This window comes from Pipistrellus kuhlii, unplaced genomic scaffold (assembly GCF_014108245.1).
Source record: "Pipistrellus kuhlii isolate mPipKuh1 unplaced genomic scaffold, mPipKuh1.p scaffold_m20_p_6, whole genome shotgun sequence".
NCBI lineage: Eukaryota > Metazoa > Chordata > Mammalia > Chiroptera > Vespertilionidae > Pipistrellus > Pipistrellus kuhlii.
The window spans coordinates 13,610,304-13,622,306 of record NW_023425562.1 but is presented as its reverse complement, the minus strand read 5'-3'; the positions used below and the strand labels follow the sequence as shown (position 1 = coordinate 13,622,306).

Below are 12,003 nucleotides of genomic sequence, written 5' to 3'. Positions count from 1 at the left end.
AGGGCTCTGTTCAGATGTAAGGGATGCCTGGGATGTAGCCCTGGAGAAAGCTTTTTATCTCTTTCTGTCCTCAGATCCTCCGCCACCCAGGGGAGCCCACCTTCCCACCATTCTCCCAGCCCCTTCCCCGGAGGGCAGAAAACCAAACCACAGCACTTACCTGCTCACTGTACTCTGTCCATCACCCCCCTCTTAGGGATTTCTTTTTATTCAACTTGTTCTGAATCCTTATGTAATTAGGCAAACACCAATACTACCAACTTATTTTTACAACATGCCATTTATTACTTGGAAATTTATATTATAGGTCCTTTTTTCATGTAGAATGGGTTTTTATTTCTAATCATTAGCGTGTAGACTCTCATTATTCTCTCTAATTGCTTTTTACATATGTATATATCCAATTCTTGTCTCCTGGTAGCTTAACAAAGTCTTAGAGAACAGGAACATTTCCTGATATTTCATCATTTCAGCCAGCACCTAACACCAAGCTCAACACCCTCTACCCCAGCACTCTTTAGAATCAATGTGTCCTCCCTTCCTCTGGAGTGCAGTCCACATCCCCTGCACAGCAGCTACATTTCTTAAAAATCCATCTCCACTCCACTGCTACCTTTCATCTAGCCAAATGTCTTCATGTACCAAGTTCATACATATTCTCATCTATTCTAAGCATCCATGCCTGCAACTTCTGGCCCTGCCGGCCACCCCATTCTTCTTAAATTTGTTCTTCCTTGACTCATTCCCTCTCCTCCAGCATTTCTGTCATTCCTTCTCTGCTACTTTCCTGATCCTCCCTTATTATGACTCTCTCTTGAAGACGGGCCACAGGGTCCTTCCTCGTGCCCTCATGACTTCATTCCCTGTTAACTCTCTCCTTTGATAAGTTTCTAGCTCTAATGTCTGTACAGCATTGCCAACTGCTGCCTTAACTCATCTCCTCACACACCGAGCAGAGTCTCTCTTTGATTCCTGTAATTCTATTCACGTGCCCCCGCCTTTTCAGTTACCTGGGGCAAACATACTGAAACCATCTCTGATTTTAATTAGAGAGAACAGATGAACCAATGGTTCCTTACTATTATTTTTTGCTTGAGAACCTGAGTAGATAATGATGCCTTTATGATGTTTATAATCTAGGGGGTGGAGAGGGGGAGGAACAGCAGGGTAGTGGGTACAATCCAAACAAGAAATGGATAATTATATTATCGTATAAAGAATGCAAAGATGGAGTAAGTTTGCCCAACCCAGACAGGAGATAGGAGTGGTCAGGGGGGAAAGATAAAATATAATTTGGTCATTTTATGGCTTTTGCCAGTTTAAGAAATAGTTTCTCATTGCTTATTTAAACACAAGCCTCAGAGTGCAGAAGGAAAACCCTCTAAATCACAATCACAATATTCTTTCCCAACCTTATCTGTCATGATCCTCCAACTTGGGATCCTAACCTCAATAGGACTAGAATAAATACCATTTCCCGAATATTTCTTGGGTATTTCTACCTACATACATTTGTCTACATGGCTTCCTTTCTATGGTGATCAATCAATCCTGAAGTCTTCCTGATAGGGCAGCCATAGGCCCAGGCTATACTATTCTCTTTTTGTTTATAAGCATTTGATAAGCTGTCCAAAATAGAACCCTAACTGTCATTTTGCTGCACAAAAGGGAGAGAACTTGGCTGAGAAGTGTTTGATACGACCCCTCCGCACCATCTCGGCTCTCCAAAAGCTTCTTCCATCCTTCAAAACCCATCTTGAATGGTAACTATTCTAAAGAAGCATTTCTTGGTCACACCTGTTCACCCCCACAGAAACACGGAGGTGGCTCACCTCATAGGGCCAGCCTGGCACTCTCTCTGTCTTTCTGTTGGTTCTTTTAGTCTGCCTTATACTTTCAGTTGTACCTCATGATCTCCCCTAGATTATAGAGGAGACATTTCTGGATTGTAACCTTTTGAGGGCAAAAAGATTGAGTTACTCATCCTTTAGTTTCTATACCAAGCTATGCATACACTAGATACTACTTTTACAATTTTCTCTTGTCTATATCACTTACCCTTGAATTCAGCCAATTTGCATTAAGTGCTACACGGGCCCAAACTTAGGCCACAAACCTAGCAAGTATTCAGCCCATCACTGTTTTGTTTATAGAGTGAAGAAATGGTTTTCTGAAGAGTCCTTCCAAAAACACCACCCTTATCTCTTCTCAGAGACAGGCCAGCCCTTGGAAGGCATGCTTTCCTGATTTCTCTAGCCAAGAAAGGTTCCATGTTGTATCAGAGCCAAGTCTGTCAAATCAGTGACTTCTCTGCATCCACACCTGAATCTGCCTAATTCTCCAAAGCCACAGAGGTATAAATAAAACTTCCACCAGGACAGGGGGAGGTTTGCCAACTGAGGGAAGATAAATGGCCTGGGGACTTCATGCTCCAAAGGCAGAAAGGCTGGATTTCTTATTTCAATGTAGCAAAAGGGATGCTGTGAGCTTAAGGTTTTTTTCCCCCCATTGCCAGAAAGTTATGGGTCACAACATTTAATTTGATTAATTCCTGGTTTCCAAAAGGAAACCTTAGGAGGAACGTTGGGAGGCTCAATAAAATAAGTATGTGCAATTGTTAAGACAGGAAAGGGGGAAAAATGACTTCCATCAGAGCCCACAAAGATTGTTTCCAGTCCCAAACATGGGTCCCCAGAGATAGCCTGGAAACCAAATTATTGTCAAAGAGATGCTTACCTTTTACAATAGCTCACAGAAAAAGAAAACATATAGCTTAACATCTCTCCCACGGCTCACCTTTTTTTTTTTTTTTCCACTTCGTCTCTTTCTTCCTCTCCTTTTCCCGCTCCCAGAATCTACACTCCCTGTCTTCTAAGTCTGAGCTCTTCTACCAAATAGACATACATGTATATCCCTGAATGAATCACTTAGCTTTCTCAGTATGCTTAACAGCAAAATAAGTATTTATACTGCATTATTAAGACTCTTTTATTTCTGAGTTTCAATGTAAAGGCAAGCTTGTTCTATCTGCTCCCATACCATTTGCCATTTTAGTGCTCTGTTTGTTTTTGAGATGAAGACGATTTTCAACCCACAAATGGAGCAAGCTAATTTGTTGGTGGTAGTCAGTAATGAGAAATTCTACCTTTGGAAAGCTGAGATCAAATAGCTAAGTGAAGTGGCTGGAGCCAAAAATAAATGGGTTGAGTCACACAGATTAATACATGGACCAAAGGGATATGTTTTGATACTTCATTGAACAGCTAATTAATTGGCCATCATGGTCAATAACTTGGGCAATCTTCCTACCTGCTCAATTGGGCTGTGTATGTTTGTTCATATTCAAATTTATTTGCAAAAATTCTTAGAGATGTTTAGACTCCTATACTATCAGGTCTGGTCAGAACCTTTATTGTCACAGTCTCACTCAGGAAAAATGAGAGTCAAAAAGATGAGTTCTTTCAGCTAGTTAGTGCATGAGATAAGCTGGGCAGGTATTTATAATCCCGCTAAACCACATGGCAGCCATTGGCTAATTAATCTTTCATTTCCTCCCACAGGATGACCCAGAATTCTACTTGGATTAATAGTCTACACTTCATTAGCTTTTCATTTTTTATCCTTTCTTTTTTCCTGGTCTTAACTTTTTCCTCCCATGAGACCTTTTATTCTTTCTATTCCATTTTTAGAAAAAGTCTCCTCACACATGTTTCTTTTGTAGAGTTTTCATGGCATTTCATCCATGTGGTTAATTCCCTCATCTGAATGACTGTTTGGAAGAGGTTTTGTATTATTTTTGACTTGGGCATCCACTTCCTATGGGTGAGTGACACCGAAGCTGCTTCCCAAAATGCCCCGCAGTGCTGCTAAGACTAGCTGGCAAAGTCACAAGAAGTGGAATCAGCCAGACTCAAGGGAATCCATCTATGTACCTTCACGGCAGTACTCTGATATACAGGAGGTGAGCTAACGTTTAGTTCTCACCATCCATTGATCATGAGGAAAGTACATGATATGTGGAGACTCAGAATGGCCACCTGGCTAATAATGACATTGATCTAAGACATAACACAACTAACTCAACTCTTCTCACTGTTTGTGGGAGCCTAGACAGCAGTGGTCAAGATGTTAGAAGTTCCTGGCATGAAGTGAGGTCAAAGTATGCAAAGATGGTTTCCATGTGGTCTGAACAGAAAGAACATCACTCACACTAGAGACCTCGTCCACCTGATAACCTGGCTTTGAGAGCACATTCGACTACACATTGTCAACCTTGGACAGGTTTGCTCTTTGGGAATCTGCTGCATAACAGCATGCCTTAGGCAGCGATGCCTGGTAGAGAGAGGTGCAAATAAGGGCTGATAAAGCTTCTTCCAACTCTGAGAATCTGTGGGTTGTACCTTCCCACTATGGATCCATTATTTGTCCTCAGGCAAGCATTTTTATAAATGGAGATTCAGCAGATGGTATGTAGTTAGAAATTAAGTATTATTTCTCAAGTGAAAGTTTGATCTAGCAACTTCTTTCCTACTGGGCTTAACTTGGGCTTTGCACAAAGAACACCAAGCACCTTCAACAGAGCCTGATGATGAGAAATGGGAATCCACTTTAGGCAGACACAAATGGTGGGCCATTTATCACCTGAGCAAATTCAGGGGACCTGACTGCTAATTGGTCTCTTCATTAACCAAGGAGAACATCTACCACAGAAACTCACAAGCTAGTGGCAATTTGGGGTGACCTTTATGTAGCTTCTAACTCATCTATTTCTCCCTGAAATCTGCTGGCCTAGAAAATGTCTAATTCCTTATGAATAGTCTGCTTTCACCTCCACTAATTATGGACTTCCCGGAAGGAAAAGGACAAGCATGGGCACATATAAACAGGTGAAACACTACACCCAAATCTTAAACAGGGATAATTAAAACCAACCTTTGGCTAGGGGTTATGTGCTATTTTGGGGCGAGGGGAACATGATAAATCCTTTTAGCTTCTGCAACCACTAGAGGAGTGCTTATGCTTTTCCTAGTAAATTACTACTCTGTTTTACAGGAGTCTTATCTATGTAATGTGTGAACAGGGGCAAAGGAATACTTATGCAGAAGTATGACTCTTTCATGGCAAGGAAAATCTGTATGGGTGGGCAGTTTAGCAAGGCAATTCTGCCAGCAACTGCCAAGGAATGAACTTTATGTAGCACCAACCAACACTGTAGAGATTAGAGGGCAAGTCCCACCCCAGGTAACATACCAACTAAGGTCCCCTTGGGGGCATGAGGCTTGCAGCACCTCTCAGCCAAGTTTTCTCCCTTTTGTGCAGCAAAATGACAGTCAGGGTTCTATTTTGGACAGCTTATCAAACGTCTATAAACAAAATGAGGACAGTATAGCCTGGGCCTATGGAAGACTTTAGGATTCATTGATCATCAGCTTCCAATGGCTCAGTAGACTTTTCAACCTAGGATGTGTGACCTCTGGAAAAAGCACATCAGAGAAACTAGATGCTCATGCACATCCAACTTTGACACTCTTGGGATCCTACTGGCATTCCTACTAAGTGTCAGAGTCTTTATCCAACTAGCAGACTGTACCATCTGATCAGATGAGAATGTAAGAAGAGCAACTTTAATAAAAAGCATATAGATAGTGTGCCTGGTTGTAGTCTAGGAAGCTACAGGGGCTGCCTTCAGGCCCACAGTTGTCAGGCAATGGCTCCGAGAGAGTAAAGACAGTAACTACCTGTTTCCCCCAAAATAAGACATCCTCTGAAAATAAGACCTACTACGGTTTCCTTCTGAGTGAAATATAAGCCCCCCCCCCCCCCCCCAGGCTAAACATGAGAGATTTGGTCCACTGTTTCTGAAAGAAATGGAGTCACAAGAAATTCACCAGGAAATTCAGGAATTGGATTGTTATGATGTTCCAGAAGATGATGACATGATTGTCATTGAATAAATGAGTAAATTCTTGATACTGTAGGATTCACAGTTTGTCTGGTTTGTGTTGACAACTACCGTATTACCGTACTGTATACAGGTAATAAATTTCCTTTATTTTCATTTAACAATACATGTGTACCATATTCTTCTTCATGGAAAAATAAGACAGCCCCTGAAAAGAAGACCTAGCGCATCTTTGGGAGCAAAAATTAATATAAGACACTGTCTTATTTTCGGGGAAACAGGGTAATAAGTAAACAATGTATAAAACGGACAGTAGACTCCAATGGACACGATGTTCATGTGTTCCTACCTCTTTGCAAACCAGTGAATGCAACGTGCCAAAGATGGCGGACCCCTGAGGAGCAAATCCCACAAATAAGAAACAGGATAGTCCCAGTTTGAAGAAAAACTTGGCCTTACCTGGAGATATGGAGGAGTTGTAAGAACTTCTCTCCTTGCGATTCATCTTGAAGGCTTGGATGTCCTTTTCCCTGTACGTCCCAAAGCCTTCGTAGCTCCTCCTTTTACTCCCACTCGTGTCACTGTCCCACTTATCATTCGAAGGATTCATCTCATTGAACACGTCCAGGCTCTCTGGTCTTGTGCTGCCACTGTCCCCAACACTGCCTGAGTACCTTTTTGTGCATGAGTCCACAGGCTCACTGCTCAAGTCACCTTTGTCCTTGGCCTGCGTCCAATGCTGGGCATCAGAAAGTGACAGCGTTGACAGGGTGTCCACCTCAAAGTTGTTCTTCGAAGCTTTGTGGCTGACTTCACTGTGCTGGTGCTTCTGCTTCTCCTTATGCTTGTTCTTCTCACTCAACAACGGGAGCTCTTTGTCTGCGCTACTCAGCCGCTCGCTCAGGATGTGGCTAGAGAAGCCTGTGGCTTTGCCTGCAAAGAGACCACTCAGGTTGTCGTGGGTCCCCAGGATCCGGTCTTCCTTGTGCTTATGCTTGTGTTTGTGTTTCCTCTTGTGGAGCCGACCACTGGACAGACTGGCACTGCCGACCTTGGGAGGATTCAGGGATGGCTGCATGTCACCAAGGCCCATGCTAACAGGTCCCTGCAGGTGTACTCCATGCTTTGCTTTATGCTTCACCGTACCGGACATCTTCATGTGGGAGCTTGTGTGGAACTGAGGTGGTGGCACTGTTGGCCTCATGAATGGGGAAGCTGCTCCGAGCGTGTGCGATAGGTATAAAGGAGCTGGGTACTGACTGTAATAACCAAGGTTCATCATAGGCATTGATGTGTAAGGCATTCCATAGGGTGCATAGTAACTTCCACTGGGAATAGGGTAGCTGAACCCTTGTAAAAAAGGCACCTTTGTCATGGTGTCATTGGTTTTTGCAGGCCTACCACGCTTCTTCTTTGACTTCAAGTCTGAAGTCCTACGAAGATAGAGCAACGGGTCATACTGGATATATGGCACCGGGTAATAGTGATCAAAATTTATCCGAAAAATGCTGGGGTACGGATTCTCATGGTAAAAGGTGTAACTCCGGTGGGAGATCCTGAACACCTGGAACTTGGTGATGAGCTCTTCCAGGTCTGCCAGGAACTGGAGATCATCACGGTTTTGCAGGCTTTTCCGTTTCCTCTTGTGCTTTAGCTTCTTGAGGCTTTCATGGGCCAGAAAGTTGTCCACAATGAGATGCTTCTGCCGGTGGCCATGCCGGTTCTTTGTGCTGGTGTCAGATGGAATGGCCTCCGGGTTGTCCAGGGAGCAGAAATCAAAAGAGTACCTCCGCCGGGATTCTGAACTCTTCTCTGCTTGGTCAGACGTGCTATTGTTGTCTGTCCCAATGCCACTGTCGCTTGGGATCGTCTCCTCACTGTGTGACTCGCTCACAGGGGACAGTGTGATTTCCTTGAGTGACCCGATCTCGCAAAGATGCGAAGGTGAGTTGGCCATCAGCCTGGGGGGAGACAGCTTCCAGGTTCCACTGTGTATTCCCTTTTGGGTTTTGGTTGGAAGAGCACTGATGGGTTGGAGATTTGGCATAGTTTTTAACTCTGAAAAATTGGTTTCAGTGCTGGCGGGGCTCAGGTTGCCATTTGACCCACCTAATTGTGTTGAAAGTGGGTGCATAGTTGCTGGTGAAGACGCCACAAGTGACTGAAAGTTGGAAGGCACGGCTGGAACATCCGGCTGGCTAGAAACAGGCCTTGGGTGCTTGATGGCTGTTTTGGGTTCTTCGGATGGGGGTGACAGCTCTGCTCTTGGCTTCCGCCCCCTCTTCTTGCCAATGTAGATGGTTCCCCTTTTGCTGACATTAATCTGCTTGCCCAGTTTGCTCTCAATTGCTGCTGCCCCCGGGCTGGTTTCCGGGGGAGCTTTAGCCTTCAGAGCAATGTTGCTGGAGCAAGACAAGATCTGGTTCAAGATATTTTTCCTCTTGAGTGTTTTCATCTTATTGATCGTTTTGATGGTCTTCTTGTCCAACACCCCAAGCTTTCCAACTTTTTTATGAAATTTCATCTCGCTCATGGGTTTGTCCTCTCCTGGCACTAGCTGAGCCAATTTAGCTAAACTGCGTCGTCTCTTTCTTTTCTTGGTGCCAGAAAACTCCCGGCTGATGGGACTGACCGGACTGGTGGAAGTCCCCTCATGAATTGTCTCAACCGTGAGCAAAGGCTGCTTCTTTGGTCGTCCCCGCTTCTTTTTGACTGGCGTGATCACAGTAAGACTGTCTGTGTTAGTGTAGAGAGGGCTGGAGGGGGTGATGGGATAAGCAGAAGGTGGTTCCACCATCAGTTTATCGGAGGTGGCCATGACTGCCTCCCGAAGCATACTGGTGGGTTTGGGTTTGCTGCATGTCCACCTCCGTTTGGCAGCAAATTTTGGATGCTGGATTTCTGGCAGCTTTCTTGATGGAGAGTGATCTTTGCATGTTGGAGGCGTCATGACCATGGTTGGCTTCCGTTGCTTAGATACAACTCCTGGGGCAACTTTCTCCACATTTCCACCCGTTTCAAGGCCAATGGAAGGGGACTCGCTCTCTATGAGTTTACTCAATTTAGGGACACGGGGATCTTTCTTATTTCCCTCAGGATTGGAAAGTATCCTGTTAACGACTTCACTGCTCATGGTGATTCCAGAAGCCAGAGCTTTCTCTGGCATGATCTTCTCCACCACTGCCTTGATTGACTGTCTCTTTTTCCTTTTATGGCTGGTTGGGTCTAGACAGGGTGCCTTAATAGGGATGGTAATCCGGACATGACTGGAGTCATTCTCAGGATTACTGATGGAACTCCCATTCTGCCTGGCTGGTGATGCCTCCTGGGCATGATCAACAGAGTAGCCTTCCCTTTTCCCTTCTGTATTGTCAAATGCTTTCTGGGCATTCTTGACCCAGTCCAGGTCTGGGTTTGGTATAGTCTGACTTATCACATCTTTTTTACTGGACTTCTTCTTGCTGCTTATAGTAGGTGGCTCTGGGGGCTCCTTTGCTCCTCCCCCATCTTGATCCACCAAGGGCTGAAGCCCATTGCACTCGGCAGAGCTGCTGGGTGGGGCTGGTGAGCTGTGATTGCTTGGGGATGGAACCACACCTCCCAAGAGCAGATCTTTGCTGCTGCTGGACAACTGACTCCATGTGTTCCCTGCACTGCCTTTCTTACCCTGGGCCTTTGCAAAGGAAGCCACGGGCTCAAGAGCTGAGATCTTGCTGGTGCTTGCAGTTTCTCGGCCAGATTCTGGACTGATGAAGCAATTCTGAGTGGCAGGTCCATTGTCAGAGTTGGTGGACCAGTCCATGTGGTTCTGGCTGATGCTTTTTTGCTGGTGCTTTGGTTTTAAGGTGTCACCGGTGAAGTCTTGTGGGAGGCTTGGGTCATAATGGAGAGCTGAGTGTTTCTGTGGCCGCTCGTAAGCCTGAGGTAGGCAGAGTGGAGGGAAAAGAGAGAGAGAGAGAAACAAAGATGAGTATGTTGGAGCAATTTAAAATTTAATGTCAAAAGGCTTAATAACATGAAAGTTGGAAACCACCACCTTTAGTTCCAGAATGCTTTATGGAGGTTTTTTTTTCAGTTGAGGTAGTAAAAACATAACCACTATTTTGAACATTAACAAGGATGCTTTAATCTTGTCTGCCCCCCACCTGCCCCTTATAATACAGCAGGAACTGTAGCCTATCTTGGTCAAATGCGATCTGAGAGCATAAACTGTTTAGAGCAGTAGTCACCAATCTTTTGGATCTCATGGACCACCAGTGGCCTGTGGATCACCAGTTGGCGACCTCTGATTTAGAGAGGGGAGAGGACCTAAAGGTCATTAGTTCAATGCCTGTATTTTACAAATGAAGAAGCTGATATTTCAACAACAGAGAGTCCTGGCCAATATGTCAGCATGCTGGAGAGAATCTGAGTTTCCTCACACTATGCGTTTTTGTTTGTTTGTTTGTTTGTTTGTTTTTTCCCCAACTCGAGCTGCCTCTTACATCTGCCCCATCTTCCCCTCAAATACACAGCTTGCCCTTGCTGCTTGGATTGCAGTCCCTTTTTATGTGTACTTTTTACTGGGCTTCAATAGCTCTGCAGTAGGAACCACTGTGAGGAGACAACACACGCTGAGGAGTTCAGGGGGAAGTTTGAAGACTATGGGGAAAAGTGGGCCAGTCAAAGGCATGGAGAGAAAATGAAAGAGCTGTCCAACCTGGGCTGGCTGTCCAACCTGGGCTGGCTTCAGCAGTGGTGCTGTGTTGGGGCGTCCGGCCTCTAAGGCATCCTTAAGCCACATTAGGCAGTGACTGCTCTCCTGAGGAAATTCCTGGATTCTCTCAAAAGGAACCTTGAGTCTCCCGGACAAAGGTGCCAGGAAAAAATCATTATTATTCATGATCACACCTCTGAACCTGTCAGCTTGGTTTCCTCTGCACCAATTCTAAATGAATGTCTTCAGACTCTGGAACCTTCCTCAGGGAAGGCAGACCTGGTGCTGGGGCCAAGAATAACCAGCCTCTATAACATCATAAAAGGAATGGATAGTGAACACATCGTTCTGAAGTATTAAGTCTATTTTTAATATAGAGATGCTTGCATGGTTCCAGGTAGATTTCAAGCCATGCTACCAATACAAAGAAGCGTTCCTCGAAGCTCAATATTAGTCCTGTTTTACACACAAAGTAGCAAACTTACAGCATATTACCCTAGCATTTGTTTAGGAAGGGAAAATGCTAGTAAATTAAAGGAAGCTTTGGACACTATCTCCACTGAGAAGTATATGATGATTGGGTTAGTGAATTTAGGAAGTTTTAACCTATAATATCTAGCTAGCTAGCTAACTACCTAGCTATCATAGCTAGCTATCATTTACCTATATCTGTTTGCCACGGATGCTTTAGGATTTATGCTCTATTTGAAAACACTTCTTACAGTCCTGTTAAGATTCAAAGCACAAGGCATCAGGAATCATCACGGGTAAAATGCAATGGAGTAAAATAACCAGAGTTTTCTCCATCCTAGTTCTTGGAATACCTAGGCTTATTTCCTGCCTCCTTGAATTTATGAAATCCTTATATTTCCAATATTGGATTATATTTTTTAAGCATCATGGGAACTTAAGCTAAGCCTGTAAGTACCCAGAAGAAAATTAAGAAAAAAAAATTATTGAATCACTTCTTTATCACGTAGTTCATAGTAGATACATCATCACATCATCAACATCTAGAGAACTGAGCCTGTCCTGAATTCAGTTACTGGATTTCACTGCTGTGGACAGAGGCTGCTAGCCCAGTTTTTGGAAATAAGTATAGAAATCCATGGTGATTGTGGGGTTAGAGAGGGATGGGTGGAGGTGGAAGAGGCATAGAGGGGATAAATGGAAAAGTAAAATAAACATTAAAAAAGAAATCTTATTTATGGCATAAAATATTAAATGGCACTTTCTTATGTATTATGAATCAGGGCTTTGCTAACTTCTCACTTATGCTTTGCATTTTAGTTACACTATATGTATACTCAAAGTTGGCAGGTCTACAGTAGGACTTAACGATAAGTTTCCCACTTGTAAGGTCCTTATCCTACCACACTTCTGAGATACTGGTGGCACTTATTAA

General features: G+C 44.0%; 1 protein-coding gene across 5 annotated transcripts in view; it reads right to left on the bottom strand.

Annotated features, from left to right (window-relative positions):
- The window catches only part of SETBP1 (SET binding protein 1), a 322,623-nt gene that overhangs the window by 83,552 nt on the left and 227,068 nt on the right, over positions 1–12,003 (bottom strand). For all 5 annotated transcript variants that reach the window (XM_045574534.1, XM_045574531.1, XM_036417510.2 and 2 more), the window contains one exon: positions 6,362–9,821. In XM_045574534.1, the coding sequence (XP_045430490.1) occupies positions 6,362–9,821 (3,460 nt within the window). The remainder of the gene's footprint in view (positions 1–6,361; positions 9,822–12,003) is intronic.